Source organism: Trachemys scripta, chromosome 11 (assembly GCF_013100865.1).
Source record: "Trachemys scripta elegans isolate TJP31775 chromosome 11, CAS_Tse_1.0, whole genome shotgun sequence".
NCBI classification, from domain to species: domain Eukaryota; kingdom Metazoa; phylum Chordata; order Testudines; family Emydidae; genus Trachemys; species Trachemys scripta.
In genome coordinates, this window is record NC_048308.1 from 19,448,593 (window position 1) to 19,470,945 (window position 22,353).

The 22,353-nt window shown below is 41.7% G+C and overlaps 1 protein-coding gene across 1 annotated transcript in view; it reads right to left on the minus strand.

The window, feature by feature from the left end:
* LRP1B (LDL receptor related protein 1B) overlaps positions 1-22,353 on the minus strand; it is a 1,021,752-nt gene that overhangs the window by 206,277 nt on the left and 793,122 nt on the right. The window contains exons 57-58 of the mRNA XM_034786032.1: positions 19,580-19,665; positions 7,654-7,776 (exon numbers count right to left, since the gene is read on the minus strand). Coding sequence (XP_034641923.1) covers positions 7,654-7,776; positions 19,580-19,665 — 209 coding nt within the window. The remainder of the gene's footprint in view (positions 1-7,653; positions 7,777-19,579; positions 19,666-22,353) is intronic.

Below are 22,353 nucleotides of genomic sequence, written 5' to 3' on the forward strand. Positions count from 1 at the left end.
CAAGGAACAGGTTGCTGTAGGTTCAAAAGAAGTACAGACAGAAGTACAATGAGGTCCCATGGGGAGGTGGCTCCTTAATGTGGACAGACTAGTTAGTCCCCTCAAAAAATCAGTTACATGAGGGTGTTAAAAAATAGAACATCTTCTGATGGCTAGATGATGTATGATGTGCACAGTTAGCAGCTAAGTGAATCCTAACAGAATGAATGGACAACCATGCATTCTTCAGAGAAAAATAAATAATCTAAAATAATAGGGATTTGGGTATCACAGGAATTGAAATGTCTTTGTTCATGTGGAAAAGATGCCACTAATGAATATATTTTGAACATTTGTGGAACACAATGTGTCAAGGCTGCTTCCCCACTTTGAACTTTAGGGTACAAATGTGGGGGCCTGCATGAAAACTTCTAAGCTTAACTACCAGTTTAGATCTGGTCCGCTGCCACCATTCCCAAGTGGATTCTCTTCCCTGGGAAGCCTTGAGAAACTCTTCACCAATTCCCTGGTGAATACAGATCCAAACCCCTTGGATCTTAAAACAAGGAGAAATTAACCATCCCCCCTCCTTCCTTTCACCAGCTCCTGGTGAATACGGATCCAACCCCTTTGGATCTAAAAACAAGGAAAAATCAATCAGGTTCTTAAAAAGAAGGCTTTTAATTAAAGAAAAAGGTAAAAATCATCTCTGTAAAATCAGTATGGAAAATAACTTTACAGGGTAATCAAACTTAAAGAGCTCATAGGACCTCCCTCTAGCCTCAGGTTCAAAGTATTGCAAACAAAGATAAACACTCTAGTAAAAGGTACATTTACAAGTTGAGAAAACAAAGTAAAAACTAACACGCCTTGCCTGGCTGTTTACTTACAAGTTTGAAATATGAGAGACTTGTTCAGAAAGATTTGGAGAACCTGGATTGATGTCTGGTCCCTCTCAGTCCCAAGAGCGAACAACAACCAAAACAAAGAGCACAAACAAAAGCCTTTCCGCCCCCCCCAGATTTGAAAGTATCTTGTCCCCTTATTGGTCCTTTGGGTCAGGTGTCAGCCAGGTTACCCGAGCTTCTTAACCCTTTACAGGTAAAAGGATTTTGGAGTCTCTGGCCAGGAGGGATTTTATGGCACTGTACACAGGAGAGTTGTTACCCTTCCCTTTATAGTTATGACACAATGGCTCTAAGAACAACATCCAGTAGCCGGGTGAGGTTGAGAGATTGAAGTATTCTGCCCTGGTCTTGCATTAATAAGGCTAATAGAAGAAGTAAGGCCCTTGCGGGGTGAACTGACAGCAGAATCAATTCCAGGTACCAGAAATGTCTTTGGTGGGTACTAGCAATTAAGATGACCAAGGCCACATCCTGCCTGATCTTTCTTAGCACTCTGGCGATTAAGGGAATTACAGGGTACATATAGAGGAGACTTATTGGCCGGGAAGTTACAAATGCATCTGAAAGAGATCCTAGGTCTCCCCGAGTAGAAGTTCCAACATGCTGATTTTGTCTGTTACAAAGAGGTTTATTGATGGGTAATCCAATTCCTTAAAGATATTCTGTATGACAGAGTCCTTTACTTCTCATTCACAGTAGACAAAAGAAGCAAGCTTATCTTTTCAGCTAAGATGTTCTCTTAGTGAATCATAGTGAAGGATAGCTGATGATGGATACACCAATTCCATATACGAATTACCTCCTGACACAACAGGAATGATATTGCCCTTCATGCCTATTTATATAGAACATGACAGCTGTGTTGTCTGTCATGATTTGAACTGATTGACTCTGCATACGAGGAAGGACTGCAACACAGGCTCTGTGAACATGACTGATTCTATTTCTAATATCTAGCAGTCTGATGTAATTGAAGCCCATACATTCTTGGAAGAAGTTTACTTAATTTCTGAAGGAACGGATGCCAGGGTCTGGGTCCTGAAAAATGATATTGCTACTTTTGACATACCCACCAAAATGGTTGTTTCACAGCCAATGTAGTCTGATGTGTAAAGGATGCTGAGGCAGAAGGTCTCTTCTTTCTTGATGCCTTTCTTGGAGGCTCTGCAACTCTTTGAACCCAATGTAGATCTCTGTCTTGAATAAGTATGAAGCCTACTCTGTTTTCTTTAGGGCCAGGTATGAATACTTTAAGAGATCGTGTAGCAGTGTGCAGACTCACTCCTGCTGGTTACTTCTGGGAATTAGATCTTCCAGCGTCCGGAGCACCCCCTGCAGGCTGGTGATCTGCCTTACCTGTGGCCCCATGTCCCTCCCAGGACCCCGGTGCTTTGTACCTGGGGTGCTGTCCCCTGGCAGTAACCCCTCAGTCTTAGGGTCTCCCCTCCCTGGGGAACCCCCACCCACTATTCCCACTTCGCCTCAGTTTTGGCTACTGCCCAGTCTCCGTCTAGCCCCATTCACTAGGGCAGACTGCAGTATCAGCCACTAATCACAGGCAAAGGGGTTCGGACCTGCTGCCTCTGCCTACCCATGGGCTGCCCCCTGCAACCCTACACCTACTAGGCCTTGCCAGGCCTGCAGCCTGAGGCTTTCCTAGGCTGGAGCTCCCAGCTCCTCTGGCCCTTCCCCAGCCCTCCTCCCAATCTAGGTGTCTGGTAAAGCTCCCTGCAGCCAGGCCCTTCTCTCTCTCTGAACACAGAGAGAGACCGTGTGCTTGAGCTCCTGGCTCAAGCCTTTATAGGGCCAGCTGGGCCCTGATTGGGGTGTGGCCCCAGCTGAGCCTGTTTCCTCCCAATCAGCCCAGGCATCTTGCCTTTCCACAGCCCTCCTCCAGGGCTGTTTTAATCCCCTCAGGGCAGGAGCGGGTAACCACCCTGCTACAGATCACAATGTGGCCTATGATTCCTTCAGATGTGAAAGACATCATCAGTTTTCAAGCTAAAAAGGTCCAGGCTCTCAAAAGGTAGTTCATCAGCCACTGACTGAACTTCATGTGGAAACCCAGACGTTTAAACCCAGAATGCCCTTCACATGACTACCAAAGTGGCTATAAATCTAAAAGTGGAGTCAATCACTTCAAGAGACTCTTGGCTAGATGTTTTCATGATTAGTCCTCTCTTTGAAATTAAAGTTGACAAATCCTCTCTCTTCTTTGGAGGTAGTTTGTCCACAAAAACAAACTTGTCATAGTTCATAAACTTATAACAAGCCAGTAGGGTCCAATAGTTTGAAATCCTAAAATGGAAACTCATTGAAGAATAAATTTTGCAGTCAAATAAATCTAGACACTTTTTTTGTATTCGTTTGAATCATTTTGTGTTGCTGTTTTAATTTGTCAATAGCTGCAACAACTACGAAGCAGCCCAGTATCAGGTGTGTATAGATAAATTCGGCTCCTGCAGATGGGACATGATATTTCTTGTTCAATATCTTTGATGTGGGGACTGAAACAGTCTGTTTCTTCCATAAATTCCTGGCAGGTTCACGGCAGTTCCATTCCTGGCAGGTCCATGAGAACTGGGAAAGTTACTGTCCCTTGCTTAGCTGAATGAAACGTATTGATAAGTTTAAGTGAAGATTTTTGAACCTCTTCAGGGAGCATATCTAAAGATTCTGCCACATTTCTTGATCAAATCTTGAAAATATTTAAAATAACCCACATGAGATGGGGTCAAGGAAACTACTGCCACATTTGGGCATGAGAATGAAATGGTTGTTGACGTTTCTCAAACGGCAAATGTGGTGGACCCTCTTCAGAAGCTTCCCCAGAATGGATATGCTTTTATGGAGTCAACAACAGAGATGTAGCTGAAGATTTTCCTCTCAAGGTTGGTACAGAGGTTGACGTTCTGGTCTGTATGTATTGCATAAGTTCCAAAAGAGACATGCTTGGATATTACAAGGTAACAGCCCAAAGGCCACAAATAGGTATCAAGGAATATGAGGTATCTGTAATATCTGGACCAGGAAGAATCCCTAGACTGTCCTGCTCATCAACAAAGTCACATGAAGGTGTCTTAGGGGAATATATTGGAGACCCTTATCTGCTTCTCTGTGATTCAGGCTATGTCTACACTACACACCACTGGTGGCGGCACTAAATTCTGCAGTGAAAAGCAGGCTGGGGGAGACAGTTGGGAAAAGCTTCAGCAGCTCCCCATTGCTGAAGCCTTTCACTTAGGTGAGGAAAGACTTTGACAAGGGGCAGGCAGTAGGGAAAGGCTGAGCCTTTCCCAGCTACCTCCCCCTGCCAGAGCCTCTCCCTGCAGAGGAGAAAGGCTCCCAACAGATGGGAGTTGGCAGAGCCTTTCCCCCCTGAAGGAGTCTTTCACTCTGACAGGGGAAGCTCCAGCGGTGGGGAGCTGGCAAAGTCTTTCCTTGTTGCCTCCCCATTGCCGGAGTCTTTCCCTGTAGCAGGGAAGGCTCCAGCTGCGGAGAAGCAGTAGGACACAACACTGCTAATGACAACTGTGTCGACAGGAGGCACGGCTTAGGCAGGTAGAGAGCATGTAGGTACATACCTACACCCTTCATCCCTCACTGGCTACACTGCTATTTATCTTCACACTAAGGGGGCTACATGGGTACATATTCTGCATGCCGCCGAAAGAAGTGTGCAGGGTAGACATACCTTCAGCTGAAGACAATAAAGAGTAGTCCACATGCAAAGGATTGGGAGAAGGGCTGACAAAGCTGGAGTATTAGGCTGCACAGAAAGTCTATGTGCAGTCAAACCTTGGGAGACCCCCAGTATTAAAGATATTTTAGCACCTGGTACTGATGATCTTATGTTCAGAGCTGTGGATAACAGGTTTTCAGGCTCCTCCAAAACAAATCTCCTGTTTCCACATATTTAACTGGTACCAAACAGAGTGGCAACACAAGCATCATGGCTAGAGTGGAGAATAAAGGTGGGGAGAGTGCCAATGTTGATGCCACTGATTTACTATGTACTGAAAGAAGTGGCAAAACCGTTGCAACATTGATGCTACTGTAACCAGTGTAGCAAGCACTGAAACAGTCTGTAACAATTTACTGTTGGGATGTAGTATCACAGCCTCAGTACAGAGATACCTCAGACTTTCTACAGTAGTCATACTTGGCCATGGAATCTCCTTAGAATGGAAGCACAGTGAGGACTTAGATCTTTTCTTAGTGGAGTTTTTTGTAGGAAATCTACTATTCACTTTCCCTGATGAACAGTGCTCTGTTTCTCAGAGACCTTGTTCGTCTTACCAGAGACAGAGGTTGTAGTTTTGGATAATGGAACCCTGGAGCTGAAAGCAAACTGAACAGAGCACTTCTGGTCAGAAACACTGGGTCTCACACCTAACTCCTGGAGCAGTAAAGAAGAAACATCTGCAAGTGCACTACTCGGGCTTCTAAAGTCTTTGAGGACTTGCAGATGGTACTTCTGCTATTCTATTGTATTCGGTGTAGCTTTTTACACTGTGCTTTCCACTGTAGTATCTAAACATCTTCCAGAACTACTTTAAGCAACACGATTACACATCTGTCACATGTTGTTTGTTCTGTATTCTTCATCTTGGGGGAAAAGCACTTGCAGAGGAGTGTCTTGTTCTGGTAGGGTATTTTTTGTTTGTTTGTTTCTTTTTTACTGCGAACATGAGACTGTCTCAAACAGAAAAGGGAGAAGGGGCAATGCTTAAATCCCAGAGAATTGGGGTTACACACTCTAAAGTTCTGGTACCTGGAAAAAACATCTATTAGAGTGAAAAACTAAAATTTTCCAAAGATATACCAGCAGGCAACTAATCCTACAGCTAACTAACTAACTCTAGATTTAAAAACAACTAATATATACAAGAATCAAAGAAAGCTAGCTAAAGTAAGTGCAAAAAGACATGGACACCAGGTAGCTCTGTTCTGCAGCCAAGGGTGATGAGACTGGAAGGGAACAGTGCAGCAGAGAAACCTGAGAATCCAAATGCCTCAATGCTTCTGTGATGAGGCATATGCCGCACACAATCCCATAAAGGGTTAATAGTACCCTAGGGAGGCTGTGCAACAGGCAGACAATTGGAGAGGGCAGGCTGGCCCATAGAAGAAGGGCTGCAAAGAGAGAACTGGCTGCCTTGCTGGCAGAAGGCAGCTATCACCTCGGACAGAGCAGTGCTAGGCAGAATCAGGGGAGTGAGAGCAAGCTCCCAGCTGACTGCTGGCATGCTGAGGCCCTGAGACAAGGGCAGAGAAGGTGCTGGGGCTGCAGGGAAGTAGCCCAGGGAAGTAGACTGAGGGTTTGGAGGAGACACAGCACATGGCTGCCATCTACAGGGTCCCTGGGCCGGGACCTGAAGTAGTGGGTGGGTTTCAGTTTCCCTCTTTCCCTCAGGGATAGGGGACTATGGTTAACCCGGAAGGGGGAGAACAGAGTGACACAGCCGCAGGGTGTATCCTGAAGAGGACGCTGTGTTCTTTGGGACAGCATGCTTTCTTGAGCAGATGTGATGGTGGTGAGATGTCACCAGATGAGAGCACACTGGTGAACTAAGCTAATTCCCAGGACAGCCAGCAGGAGGTGCCACAGTGGTGAGACAAACCCCATCACAGCTTCATTGTTTCCCAGGACAGGTCAGACTCAGGCTAGGTCTATACTACCCGCCTGAATCGGCGGGTAGAAATCGACCTCTCAGGGATAGATTTATCGCGTCCTATCGGGACGCGACAATCGATCCCCGAATCGGCGCTCTAACTCCACCAGCGGAGGTGGTAGTAAGCGCCGCCGACAAAAAGCCCCAGAAGTCGATTTTGCCGCCGTCCTCACAACGGGGTAAGTCGGCTGCAATACGTCGAATTCAGCTACGCTATTCACGTAGCTGAATTTGCGTATCTTAAATCGACTCCCCCCGGTAGTGTAGATGTACCCTCAGAGAGACTGTGAGTATAAAATAACTATTCACTACTGCCCCCAAATTAAGAAAAATAAATGGTTTAAATGAACAAAGGTGAGTAATAACTGAATCACAGAACTTGCTCTACTGACAGAGGCAGAACTTTTGCTGTGCAAAAGCGAAGACATGGTCTTGCTCTGGATTTTCTACAGCAGTTACATTAAATTAACTCCAGCATCTACACAGACTAGGCACAGTCCATAAATCACAAATTATGGAAGAAGTTACACTCCAGAAAGCTAGATCAGTGTACACTGTTTCTTAACTTACATCTGTTTACTGATCAACTTATCATAGAATATCAGGGTTAGAAGGGACCTCAGGATGTCATCTAGTCCAACCCCCTGCTCAAAACAGGAATAATCCTCAGGATCCCTAAATGGCCCCCTCAAGAATTTAACTCATAAGCCTGGGTTTAGCAGGCCAGTGCTCAAACCACTGAGCTATCCCTCTCCCAGTACAAAGTTATACCCAAGATAAATCTTACACTGAACGACCTTTTAAGTCATAGAATTTGGCTCAGGGATACAATTATTTTGATTAGTTCTGGATGAATTATTGCATTTCCAGTCTAGAAATTTTCATTACGTTGCAGAGGTCTCAGTTCTCAGATTTAATCAGGTCCATATTAGCTGAGAAACAGAAATGGATTTTGGACTTCTATTATGAAAAAGAAACATTAACCACACATTTTAGAAATTTAATAAAGACCAGACATAGTATTTTTTCTATCTGATCTTACTTTATTTATAGTAATACTTCCCTAATTCTAGTAATTACATTATTATTACCTTTATGTCACTTCCATTCAAAGACATTCTGTTTATTCTGCTGCCATTTGGTCTGCTGGAATCAATCCAATAGATGAACTCCTCTCTATAATCAAAGTCTATTGCAATCACATTGTTTAGCCCCTAAAAAGGAAAAGAATCAGGTCCACTTTTTCACATATGTTTGAATACAAAATATTTGATGGTATTCAAAATACAAAGTAATCACTGGCATTTATTATTATTGAAATCAAAAGATTGTGTTATACTTACTGTATATTTATGTAGTACTTATGCATTTGATGTTTCCATATTTTATTTGTAAACATAATCATAATAGTAAACAAAACTGGGAACAATAGCAAACTATGGTACAAAAAGCAAAGAAGTCTCCAACTGAGACAGGCTTTGTTGCTTGAATGTCTGCCAGGTGTTTTACACCTGCCAATAGCTTTATGTTATCTTGAATTTGATGAGATGGGAAAAGGAGAGAAGTGGTATGCTAGATGAAGCTGATTGAGTTTTTTCCAGTATATGCGCAAGACCACAAATAGCACTCACTGGTCATTTTCTTGCAAAATGGTGAATTTTGCTATCTTGGAGAGTGGCAACTTGTATGATTTTTTTTTTTTTGCCTTTTTTGTGGCCTTCGTTGCCTGGTTTGGTTTTGAACTGCCTGGTTTTGGTTTGGTTCTGAACAGCCTCGAGAAGGGCTAATTGAAGTCTGATCCCAATTAGTGTCAAAATCTAGAAAGATTTCTGTGGCAAGAAAAGTAAAGGGGATTGGTTTCTTTTATCTTCTGCTTAGTCTTTCTGAGCTTTATTTAAGACCTATTATCAGCCTTTGAAAGAGAAAAACAATCAGAGCTTGTTTGATTTGAGTGTTCTATTTCCAGGAATGGAGACATAATATCCTTCTTCTTACCGAATGGTGAGGAAGGCTGATGACACAGAAATGAAGTCAAAGACTATGTCGAAGATGAAATATTTTATGAGATTGTTTTGACTGAGTGCATAGGAAAGCATAAGGCTCCCTAACAGCCAGATGCTATCATGATAGGTATATATAAAATAGGTTAGGCAAACAAGCAAACATTGCAGAGACTCTTCTCCTGAAAGTCCCATTATGATAGCAACGATTGATGGGGGAAGATTACATGACTATAGCGTAGATATGCCTGGAATTTTGGAAGCTATATATAGCATACCAATGGGACAGCATCATTAAACCAATCAAATTGTGGTCCTGGGTTGCAGATGAAGAAGAGACTTTTCATGCCCATATCCCCTAATCAACCAAAGTTCCTGCCTTTCTAGACAGGAGAGGTCTTAACTGAGCTCTAGAAGCAATGTGTAAGGAAGCAACCAAGAAGCAGAAAGGGAAGAGCCCTCCTGTGGTTTGAGACTGGGAAAGCCTTGCCTTATAATCAAAGCATAACCTCCTAACATTCTGACGTGTCACAATGATGGGGCCACAATTATCTTCAGATTGTAGAAGGATGAATCCATATTGTTTTGGGTCAGAGGAAGGCAGAGCACTAGTGCTGTGAAGGGTGGTGGGACAAATGAATTAACTTTTCTCAAAGAAACCATCTGTAGTGTTGGGCACTTAACAGTCCACTGGGCATGAACTGAAGAAGTTTAGGAGTGGAAGAGAGGTAACCATTGCAAAAAGCTGTCCATTGGCTGAACCATAAACCCCGAGCAATCACTCAATTAAAAAAAGCTACACCCATAGCTTTAATGGTTGTTGTCCAATATGCGGATCTTCTTGTGAGGGTCTTACCAAAGTCATTTCCTTTCAAAAAAAAATTGTTTTGTTTTTCATTTTGTGGGCAATTCCTCCCAGTATCTGACAAAGAAAATGATGTCCCAAGGTCCTAACCTCCACCTTGGAATTCCACTAGTGACGGAGGGAGTGTGGATGTGGACTGGAATCCTGAATCATAGCCACTGTGCCTGTTCAAGCATCTGCATTGTGAGAATTGGGAAATATTTGTATTATTTTTACAAGCACCATGTGTTGCTGTGTGATATTACCATGCCTGAGTGCACAGTTAGATCAAAAAGGGGTTAGTGGTTAAAGAAACCACACAGGCCAGCTGAAACAATGGTCTAGATAAGGAGCATTCTTTCAAACAATAGCCAGATTCATAGCTGGGCAGACCGACTTCTCAGTGACAACCATGAGGAAGGGCTGTTGGACTAAGAGAGAGATAAAAAAGATCCCCCTGGCAGAAAGAGAGGGTGGTCAGCTCAACTGGTAGATGTCACAAGGAGAAACAGAAAGAGCATGCTTCAGGCTGACCCAGAGAAAGAGAGTGATTAAGAACCAGGGTTTGCATCTAGCAGGTTACAACAGGATAATGAGGGAACCTAAGGCTCAGGCAGGTCCACCGACGGATCTGAGGGGAATGCCAGTCATGGGTAAGACAATATGCATATAGAACTATGTTATTTTAAATACACTTCTCCAAAAAACATGTGCCCTTTGGCCAAAATAAATCATATTTTGTTTTGGAGAACATGCCTCTGTTACTGTATAATATCACTGTTCACAGTCTCCTTAAAGAAAACTTGCAGATGCTAACTCCTTGGGGCTGCTAGGTATCATGGTTGGGTGTAATCTGGGGAAAATAATCAGGGAATGGTTGGGGTGTGGTGCCCCATCCCAAAGAGAAGTGGAAGCATGGTCCTGCCACTTGAAAGGGGTGCTCTCAGGAGACTGAAAAACTGGTATCAGCAAGGGCAGCCTGTGCAGAGACTGAAATATATCATGACTTCAACATCTGAAAGGCTTGCTTCTCTCTTGTTGGTGAGATTCATTTCTGCAGAGGGAATACCTCTGCCGGTATTGTGATCACTTGTGAGATGGACTAACAGCTGAGAAATTCATTTTTCTCAAAGTTCACCAGAAATTCAGATGGGCTACCAACTAAACCAACTCTCAAACTATAACTATTGCTTCTTGTAGAGATCATGCAAGGACTAGTTAATCATCAATGTATGGCATATCAGAAATCTGACTATGAACAGCTGCAACTACCACAGTTAGGATCTGAGTGAGATGAGTCTGAAGTATAAAGTGGCACATTGGAAATGCTCCTAAGCATGAAAAAGGACAGATATTTTTTTAATGATCATTTTACACACAGTTGCTTACCTGCTCTAACCATGGTTAAAAGTTGTCTTTTAATGGTGACCACTGTATGACTGAATAAGACATCAGCAATCTTAAACTAAACATCCAAACTAATGGGTTGGAGAATGTGCAAGCTGCTCTGAAATTTTCTCTGAAATGCTGAACAGTAAGTCTCTTCCACTGAATAAGGGAAGGGATGGGAAAGTGAATGAACCAAGCTATTTGTGTGAGAGAGCTGAACACAAGACCCTGAAGAAAATGAGATCAATTGCTGTTCATTGGTAATATTGCTCCACTAATAATGGATGGGGAATGGGGTGGAGAATACACCTCTGGGATCACAAACTTTCCATTGCCATCTTAGTGTCATCAGCCAGCTTAAACCTAAACTTGGATTATTTGGAGACGTATGTCATTTGGATCTTTGGTCAGAAGAAGGTTCTGTCTGGAGTATTTCCAAACCGCCGAAGATCCTTGTAGTAAGAGGAAAAATAGGATATATAAGGCTTACATACAACATAAAGGAATTCTTTGGATTCTTCAGGTATTAAAGTGGTCCCATGGAATCAGAAAAAAAATCTAGTCTTTTAATGAAGTGATAGTGAGTGGCTGCTTGATCTGCAAGTTTTACTGCAATGCATTATTCCAGAGTCCAACCTATATGACTGTCAGTCAAGATGTAGGGAGAAAATGTGACTAAATCAAAGAGAACAACATTAAAAGAATTCAGAGCTGTTGGATTGTATAGAATTAGCCCCCCAAAACCCACAGTGATACAACCAGAGCTTTGGCACAATAGATTGCTGCAGTGAAAGCCACACTACCCTCAGTTACCAATTTTTTTTAACGTTTGTCTCCAGATTTCTGCTATAGGCATCCTTATGGGGCATAGAGCAGTCTGCAGATAAAGAAGACTTCTTAAGTAAGGTGACTGAGGTTGTATGAATACAAGGCTAAAACCCTCACACTTTGGTAATGAGTCAAGTCGATCTAAGAATTTGTGAAAAATAGGCTTTGCATCTGGATGTTCCAAGTTGCCATAAAATTTCCTCAGTATCCAGATTGATAGGGAACTGCCTTCTGTTTGTATCTGTTTATTTTTTCTTTGGATCAGATAACATGGAAAAGGATACCAGGAATATCAGAGCTTCAACATCTTCAAGAAATGTGGCCCAGTTTCATTTGGGGAGGGGGGAGAAAGGAAGTGTACTTCTCTGTCCATAAAACATCTCTCCTTCCTGCTCTGAAGCATGGTTCAGCACCCTTATTTCCTCTTGGACTAATTAGTTGTCCTTGCTTCTGGTAAAGGGTAGGGAGAGATTTTAAAGTGGTATTAGCTTTGTGATGATATCCATGATCCTCCCTACCCGTTGACCTTCCCTCAGTCTAGGGAAATCCTGGAGGTTTGATGATGGAGAGGGCAGGAATAGGAGGGTAAAAGAACATAGGAAGGGAGGACAAAGATGCACTGGTTGTATGTGTGGGAGAAGGAGACAGAGAGGGAGAAGAGCTGATGCTGAAATGGAAATGGCTGCATAGCAATTTAGTGGACATTGAATGAAATCCAAACTCCTAGTTCCTCTCCTTGTGAGCATTTATTGAACAGCTATTAGGCTAGGGAAGCACAGATCTTACAGGTAGAGGAGAGTAGTTGCCCATCTTTATCAGAGCCTTGCACATCCCTTTAGTCAGAGCTGTCTCCTAGGTGTCCCCTTCAATGTCTAAGTGAAGGAGGTGGACCTGAGAGATCTCTGATCTCCCAAGAGAGACAGAGAGAAAGAGAGCTATCTAGGCAGGAGGGACAAAAAGGGAGCCTGAGGAGGAAGATATCTCACTTGTTCTGCTGGTTCAGCCCCCCTTTCCTTTTTTTCAAATCCAGATGACTTTAAAGGCACCATCATCCTGAGGACAAAGGCCAGTAATTTCTCAGAACAGCAGAAGTAGAACTCAGACTAGTGTAGGCCAGAGACTGATGTGAAGATGTAGGAGCCAAAATTCAGATGTCCTCTTTGGGTGGAGGTATCTGGGCTCTAGTGTAATAGTGAAGGGGGGACTGTTAACTCAAGATTGGTGGAGCCCTGAGGACAACTGCCAACACCACTCATACAGAAAACTTGTATTTTTGCTCTTGGCTGTAAGATTGGTGTAGGAAGGAAAGAGAGAAGCAGTGACACCTTACCCAAAAGTAATGTGAAGGTTTTTCAGAAGAAGAGACACACTTCACATCATGTTGTTTGCTATACTCTCTAATAGAACTCATGTACAGTCAAATATTTAATGCAAGATGTTTAATTTGGTACGTACTCCCGTGTGAAATTGAACACCTCCCCTGTGACATTAAGATATACAAGAAGTCAGGAAAAAGCAAGGCTCTGCTTACTGCTACTGTTAATTCCTATTGAGACAGGTTTTGTAGTATTTTTTTAATTATCTGATTAGTTCTGAAACAAATAAATCATTTATTAAAATGATTTTCAGAGTAAAATCTATGGTAATTAACTACAGATAGATGAAAAATAGCTGCAATGATACAAAAATGCTGAAAAAATACCTCTGTCCTTAGCAGGTGTCCGTGTTTCTATTTAGGAAGTTTCTCAAAGAAAGACTACGAATAAAATATTTTGACTTCTAGTATATTTACAATAATTTAGACTAATTATGGATACTTTTAGGTGTGTATGTTTGCATCATTTACAGTACAGTAAATTTTGGATCTTGTCATAAATTGTGTGAATAGATAAAATGAATAGTAATTAGCCCAAATAATACACAGAGAGAGAGAGAGAGAGAATGGTTACTCGCCTTCTTGAAGAACAACACTTGTTCAGTGTAATGGTGTGGGTACTCATCTGATGCACCATTGCTGGAGAGATTTCCCTAGCAGGACCCAAAGGGGCAGACAGACATGCACTCTGACTTTTTGCAGGGTCCAGGATGAGGATATAATGGGTGGAGCTGCCCTGTAACATCCTTCAGTTCCTTTGAACTAGACTCTAGATCAGTGATTCTGATGTTTTGGGGAAGGAGGTTGGGTCATATAATTAACATATGCTACACATCTTGAAGAACAACAGTTACAAAAGAAAAGTAACCGCGTTTTCTTCTTTTAGTGATTGCATATATCCATTACATTGAAGGTGACTCCCAAGTGTTTTTTGATGGAAGTGGAACTAGGACTGTAGGACATCTTTCCCCCATCAATCACCTCTTCCCTTGATGCAGAAGTAATTGCACAGTGTCTAGCAATGTGTGAACAAAGGACCATATCAATGCTCTGCAGATGTTCACAACGGGAGAGTTTCCCCAATGGATGCCGATTGTTCCCTAATTGAATGTGTTGAAAGCTTCTCATGGAGCATAACAAAACAATGCAGCTGATAATCCATTTGGAGAATTGTTGTGTTGTGACAGGATGACTTCTCATTCATTCTGCATAGGATACAAAAAGCTGGAAAGAAGCCTGAAAGTATGGAAGTTGAAAGTACATTTGAAGTATGGAGTTTTTGTTCATCTTTGTGAACATGTGGTTTTGGGGAAAAAGGGCTGGTAAGTATATTGACTGACTGAGGTGAAAATCTGAGGCACTATTTTGGGAAGAAACTTAGGGTGTGGCCTGACCTGCACCTTGTCCTTGTAGAATATGGTTTATGGAGGATCTCTTACCAGGGCATGTAACTCCACATTTCTCCTCGCAGAGGTGATGGCTACTAAGAAGGTTACCTTCACTGAGAAGCATAGCAATAAGCAGGATGCCAAGGACTCAAATAGAGGTCAAATAAGAGCTGACAGCACTAAATTCAAGTCCCAAGGTGGAGTTTGATCCTTGATTAGGTGGGGAACAGCCTGGTTAGACCTTCTAGGAAACTGTTTGTCACAGTATTAGAAAAAAACAGTCCTTCCGGTAATATGAGGGTGAAATGCTGAAATGGCAGCCAGATGCACCTTAATGGAGGCGACTGCCAGACCTGACTCTTTAAGATGTAAAAGAGAGTTCAAAATCTTTTGAATTGTAGATGGCGTAGGAGACATACTGTGGCTAGCATCTCAGATGGAGAAATATTTCCATTTACTAAGGCATGGGTTTACAATTTTTTTTTGCTGTGCCCCCCACTTCAGAGATTCACATCCCATGTGGGCCTCCTTCTTTCTAAGAAACAGCGGGATATGCATACAGCAAGGCCTTGTCCCAAAGTAACAGGAAACTGTCTGAGATGTACCCGAGACTGTTACCTGTTCTTGAACAGAATTGAGGACATTTCCAGTTCTGGTGAGTTGTGAAATGTAGGAACTCCCCCTACTTGAAACACTGATCTTTGAATGGTTGTGTTGAGAGACCATTTGTGATCTAGGTTGAACAACCTACTCAGGTGGTCTGCTAAGACATTCTGAACTCCTGGGGGGTGCAAAACCATGAGAGTTAACAAGTTCTATATGCAGAAATTCAGCAACCTCACTGCCTCATGGCAAAGGCTGTCTGACCTGGCATACCTCTGCTTGTTCACATAAAACACTGCTGTGCTATTGTCGGTGAGCAACTGGATAGCCCTTCTCTGAATGTATGGCAGGAACTGCTGACTATGGATATTGTAAGCAAACTCAAGGAAATTTAGGTTTAATTTGGCCTTGTGAGTGGACCTAAAGCCATGAGCTTGCAGGTTGTCCAAATGCCATCTCTACCCCATGGTGGAAGTGTCCATTACCAAGGTAATACAGGGGAGAACCAGTGATAACTGGATTTCCCTGCACATGTGTGCAAGGGATATAGAGAACAGATATGTCTGAAATGATTAACAACTACAGATTCCTTCTGGCCCTAATGAAAATTAATAAAGCTATCCACCTCTGTTTATTCCAGAATAGGATCTTCCTAGGAAGTAAAGATAATGAAGCAAATGGTTCACATCATTCAAGACACTTTGTCTAAGGACCCACATATCAGCCTAGGTCAGAAATTCCTCTCCCCAAGAAGAGAAACCATGGCTAAATCAGAGTATTGTTAATTATGTAGGCAGCAATCTCTCATAATTTGCAACCGGTTTCTCCCTCTCAATCTAGTTAAAAAAACTTCAAGTTACCAAGAAGGGTGACACACTGCTTTCCTGAGCAAACCGGCACATTGCACATTGCGAGTGAATAAACAGATGGGTGGGAAAACTTTAAGTTAAGCAAGCTAGAAATGTGGTTGCAAGATTGAACATAAAATTGGGCAAACTACCTGTTACCCCAAGAAATCCAAGCCACATATTTCACCCCAATGTATAAACTGCACATTGCTTTCCTTGCATAGCAAATAAAACCATGGATAATCTCTCACCCCATATTAGAAGCTGCACATTTGCTTGCCTTGTGAGTTAGCACTACATCCTTCCATATGTGAATAATGTCTTGTTCTATTATAAGTCTTAAATAATGTGAAATGTTGATGTACAATCAAAAATATATGGAGTATGTCCTCCCAAGTTAGAAGATAAGGATTTTGTTGGTTTGCATTGTAACTAATTATTGCACTTTAGATATAATAGGAATTTTCAGGCAGAAGGAAGAAGGTATGTTAAAAGATAAAAACTAAGGTATAACTTTGAAATATTAAAATAATTTGCTTAAAAGTGGGGAATCCCAATTAATAATGGGGGCTAATAATGAAATAAAATCCTTGAAATGAATTAAACTTAAAAAGCCTTCGTTAAGAATTAAGTATATTTGTTATATACCAAAAAGCCATCTACTGGATACCAATGGAAGCAGCGGTGAAAATAAGAGAAATGAAATCTAATGACCCACCTGACAAGTGTCCAGTAGGAATCAGATGATGGACCCCTCTAATGAGCCTGAAACTAGGTTATATAAAACTGAGGTCACCATGTGCTCAAGAGAGTTGACTGGACCCAAAAGAAGCTGCAGCATCCTACGTGCAACCAATGCCTGGACCAGCTGTGTGGAAAGGCCATTCTTCCATCCCAGAGTTAACAAGATAAGAAATATTGAGATTTCATTTCAATGATTTTATTTCCTCTTTTATTCTTCATCATAAATAACTGAAAGTTATCTTTCTGAGTCTACACTCTCTAGTGAGACCTCAAATAACCATATTTTAGATTTAACTCCTTTATAAGTCCAAGCAAACTGACCTAGGAGAGACTGAAAATGAGAACTTTGCACAATTGTTTTTTAATATTCTAAACGTGCGTCTTTTGGACTAATCCAGTCAAAGAGTAGTAACCACACACTTAAAGGAGCCTTAAAGACCAGCACATCCTTGGAAGTGTGATAAATGCGTTAGGAATTGAGAATTTATTATCATAAGTAAATGTAATAAGAAATCTTGGTAATATGCATTGTTCTTTGATATAACTGCTGAGCCTCAACTTTAGTCTGTGATTATAGAATGCAAGACTGTAATGTGTATGTAGTACATACCTAGAACATTGGTTGTGTTTGCATGTAAGTGATGAGCTGTTCATTGTTCTGGGTGGATTAATAAATTGTTGGTTGGCTAAGAATAAGCAAATGTCCTTATCTGAAAAATACTGTTCAAGTTAAAAGTTGACCCGAAAAGAAGCTTGCATTAAAACTAGTAAGCTAACATTCCCTGGACTCAAAAAAAAAGGGTTATTCTATTAACACTTATCCAGTTGGAAAACCTAATTCGTTCCTTTTCACACTTCCATGTTGTCTTGGTTCATCCACCAATTTAGAGATGACTATACCTTGGCTGGTATCCATACTATCTTGTCTAAGTGTTGTAGCTGAAGATGGTAGACTGACTTGAGCCATTACTGCATACCGCCGAGATGCAGTTTGGCATAAGGGATCATATGTACAAGCAGTTATGTTTCCCAGGAGACTAAGGCAGTTCTGCATTGTGGTTCCTGGCTGATCTTTGAACAACAAACAAAGGTCCTATTACAACTGGAAACCTGGGCTGTCGCAGATAAGCCCTGGCTGATGTCAAGTCCAAGACCATCCCAATGAACTCTATTCTTTGTATTGATGACGGGATTTATTTTTCTCTGTTTGTATATTTTCAGGCCTAAGTGGATGAACAGATAGAGAATCCAATGGAAACTGCTCTCCATCTGCTGACAAGAGTAGTCTCATTCCAACTATTCATTCATATATATGTACTTGTCCCAGTGGCAGAAACTGGCTGATACCACCATCATGCGCTAGGTGAACAATCTTGGCATGAATGAAACATCAAAGGGTAGTATGGTGAACTAGAAGTAATCTCCTCCTACCAGTACCAGAGGCCAGCTGTGTCTGGACCAGGTACTCCAATCTCTCAATTTCCTGCTCTTGTCAGAACATTTTCAGTGAGAGTGAGAATGAATTCCGCAGGATGCCCTGGATTCCCTGAAATGGGAAACACAGGAACCACTTAGGAGTCTGATAAGGAGTAAGAGTTGTGGTGAAATACTGGGAGGAGACATCATAGATTGGGACTGGGACTTGCATCAAGACTGAAGTAACAGAACAGCATTGGAAGCTTCCTAGCTACCAGTACCATGTGCTGAGGTGGAGTGGGTACCAGTGGTCTAGGTGCTGTTTATGAAGAAGCTGAGGAAAATGATACCAGACCTGGGCTCATGGGCACCATGAAAGATACCAGTGTCAATGCTGAAGCCTGCACCATGTGCGACAGCGCCAGTAGACATCCCTCTCTAGGAATGAATGGCAAAGGTACTAGCAGGCCATTCATAGCTGTGTAGGTCTCTGTTGTTGTCCATAGCAACGGAGCCCTCTGCCATGCAATAAGCAGGAGTGATGGATCCACTGTTGCCACCAATGAAGTATGTGATCTCGTCGGCCCTGGAATGGGTACCAGAATCAATGTGTCAGTCTTCTGAGCCCCACTCTGAGGCAGTACCAGGGAGTGGTGAGCCATTGGGCATGGTCTATCTTTGGTATTGGAGTGGCTTATTTCTGTGGTAGAGGATTTTAAAGAAGTCAAAGACATCCTCTTTTTTGGTTCTGAAGGCCACAGGTGCTCATGGTGCTCAGGGAGAAGAGCAGTTTCCATGAGGATGTATCTTCTCTCTTCTTCTTCATTGCAGTTTTGAAGCCATGGCAACTCAGACTCCACTTTAAACAGAGAGAGTGAGAACCAGTAATGACACTTTATGACACCTGGAACAGGGCTTAAAGCCAGGGGACCTTGGCAGAGACTTACCCTGGTACTTGGTGAAGCCTGAAGACACCTGCTTATTCAACAATAATAAAATACATTTTAAAAAAATCAATAAATAAGGGTACAAAGTACCAAACAAGTACCACTAAATAAGAACTAGCTAACTATATACAAATGTAGTTCACAGATAAACCAGGGATGAAAAGCACACTTCAGTCATCAACAGTAAGAAGGAAATGAAGGATGGGGGGGGGGGGTGGCTTCTCACTGTATACCCTTGGCGCATGAGGGAAGCCAAGGTGCAAGCATGGCTGCCTCTATGGGTATTGCTATGGAAAACTCTCCGGCACTAGTGCATGAGATATATACACACACCTGCAGCATAATCAAAATATGCAAACACTCGAAAGAAGTAGTCATCTCTTTGGAAAGTTGAAAGAACACAAATTTTTTGGATTTCAGAGTGACTCAACAAACAACTGCCTGGATATTAATACAAATCAAAAACTCAATCAATCAGAATAGTCATTTTAAGAAACTGTAAAAATCACTATATACATTAAGTTACTGCATTATTCTACTATAACAGTTCTAGGATTATCTTTCTCTCAACTGCATACTTTAAATAGTAATAAGAGTATTAAAATGAAACTTATAGACTGTTACTGTGATTATACCTGTTTCAATGAAGTGTAGTTGGATCCATCAGTGCTAATTTTTCTTATTTCATGATGGTCAGCCAGAATTAAGAAAGGCTCCTCATCTAAACCACAGACGAAAGAATATATTACATTAGGTTTTTTTTTAAATTAATGTTATGGATAATCAGGAATATAAAGCTGAAATATAGATGGTTTGAAAAATAAAATGTTACAATGCTACAGTGTTATGAATGAAAGAAATAGTTAAAACCTTCAATTGTTTCAAGTAAGATCAATGATGCAACATAAAAATGAACAAAGCGTTCAATTAATATCATTTAATGTAATTTAAAATTTTCTTTGTAATACAGGAGCCATATTAAAACTCATGGTAATTTGAAGTCCAAACTGAATGTAAAGGATATTTTTATGTTATTTATCCTGAGTTTTAAATCAATCAAGTAATAAACAACAATGCAAGGTGGACAGAGAAAAAAGGTTACTTACCTTACAGTAACTGTTGTTCTTCAAGATGTATTGTGCATATATGCATTCCACTGTAGGTATGTGTGCATCCAGTGCATTCAAGTTGGAGACTTTTACCAGCAATACTACTAGGAGGCGCATGCATCCTTGCTCTCCTTGTGCTCTCAGGTGAGGGCAATAAAAGGGGCATGTGTGCCCTTTCCCTCTCCATTCTTTTGCACCACTATAAGTGAATCCAAAGTAGCACAGAAGGTGGGAGAGTCATGGAATGTACATGTAAACAACACATTTTGAAGAACAACAGTTACTGTAAGGTAAGTAACTGTTTTTTCTCCTTTAAGTGATTGCACACATTTACATTCTACCATAGGTGACTCAACAGCAGTTCCTTTACAGGTGGAGTAATTTTGGATAATCTTAACCGAAACTGAAGTACCAACTTTCCAAAGTTGGCATCATCAAGAGCGGCTTGAGTGATGGCAGAATGATTAGAAAAAGTATGCAGAGAAGACCATTTCCCACAGGGCATATATCAGCTATTGGAACATTGCCCGAGAAAGCTGAAGTAAAGTACTGCACTCTGGTGTAGCGAACTGCTATTCTTGACCAAGGAGAGACTTCAGTGAGCTGGTAGCAGAGTTTGATAGATTCAGAAATCTAGTGTGATATTTGCTGAGATGACTCTGGTTAACCCTTAGTTCTTTCAGGTAGGCTACAAAGAGTCTGGGGAGGAAGATCTGGAAGATCTAGTGAGGTCCAAATAAAACACCAGTACTCCATGAACATCCAACATATGGAATGCTTGCTCCTCCTTATGCGAATGGGGTTTCAGCAAAAACACCGGAAGGTTAATGGTTTTGTTTAGATAAAAGGTTGATACTACCTTAGGCACAAATTTAGGATGTGGTCTAAGGAATATCTCGTCCTCATGAAATACTATAAAAGGAAGGTCAGCTAAGAGAGCCTGAAGTTCTGAAACACTCCTCACTTAAGAAAGTGCTACCAAAAATACCAATTACACAGATGATAAAGATAAAGAAGCTGTCTCCATAGTCTCAAAAGGGGAACCCATGAGTATCGAGAGAACTACATTTAAATCCCATAGAGGTACCAGAGCAGACACAGGAGGGTAAGTATTAGTTAGGCCCTTTCAAAATCGAGAAACAAGAAAAAACCTCTCTATTGGCGGACATAGTGCTGAAATAAAAGCCAGGTGAACTCTCACAGAACTATTTGAGGCCTGATAATTTCAGGTGCAGGAGATAGTCCAGCACATGCATAACCTCAATATGATGGGGCAATAAACTGTGGGACTATACCCAAACAGAAAATCTTTTCCAGTTCAATGCATACCTGGCTCTAATGGATTTTTTTCCGTTGCTCACCAAGAAGGCCTAGACCTCTTGGGAGCACAATTTCTCATGAGTGCTCAGCCAGAGATTATTCACACAATAGGATGGAGAGATTTAAGGTTCAGATGCAGAGATCTGTCCTGGTTTTGTGACAGAAGTTCTATAACAAGTTGTAGAGTTAGCAGTGAATGGATGGACAGCTGATGTATATCCATGAACCAATATTGTCTTGGCTATGCTGGTGCAATGAGGCTTAATGACTCTTAGTCTTGTTTTAGCTTCCTGAGCTCCACTGGAATGAGAGGAACTGGAGGGAACACATATAGGAGGTGACCAGACCAGGGAAGAAGAAAAGCATCTGTGAGAATCTGCAGTGCTGTTAGCCTTGGAGAAAAATCCCATGCACTTGTTGAGGTTGGTCACAAACAAGTCTATTACTGGGTACCCTAGCAGTGGAAAACATGGAGGAGAATGTCTTTCTGATTGATCATTCAAGATGGTCTATGAAAACCCCCTTGTGCAATCTGTTATTGCGTTTCTCACTCCTGAAAGGTGAAAAGCCTTCAGGGAAACATTGTAGACTCCAAAGGAGGATAGTTTCCCAGCACAGCTGAGACAATCTTGCATCTCCTTGATGTTCAGATAAAACATACCTGTGGTGTTGTCTGAGAGAGCTTTCACCACCTGTTTTCTGAGGGAGGGCATAAATACTACCAGGCCAGATGAATAGTTTTAAGTTCCAACATGTTTATATGCAGGGAAAACCTTCTGGGTATAAAAATGAGACTCCTTTTCACATATTCCTTGGGTCCAATCAAGTAGATACATAAATCTGCACATCCAGATGGCGCCTAGAAGGAAGAAATACTGAATGAAATCAGCCTTGCAGACAGTGAAGGTGAAGTCTGGCATGTAGAGTTACATACATCCACAAGGCCATGTGGCACAGGAGATGAAGGCAGGTATGCACTG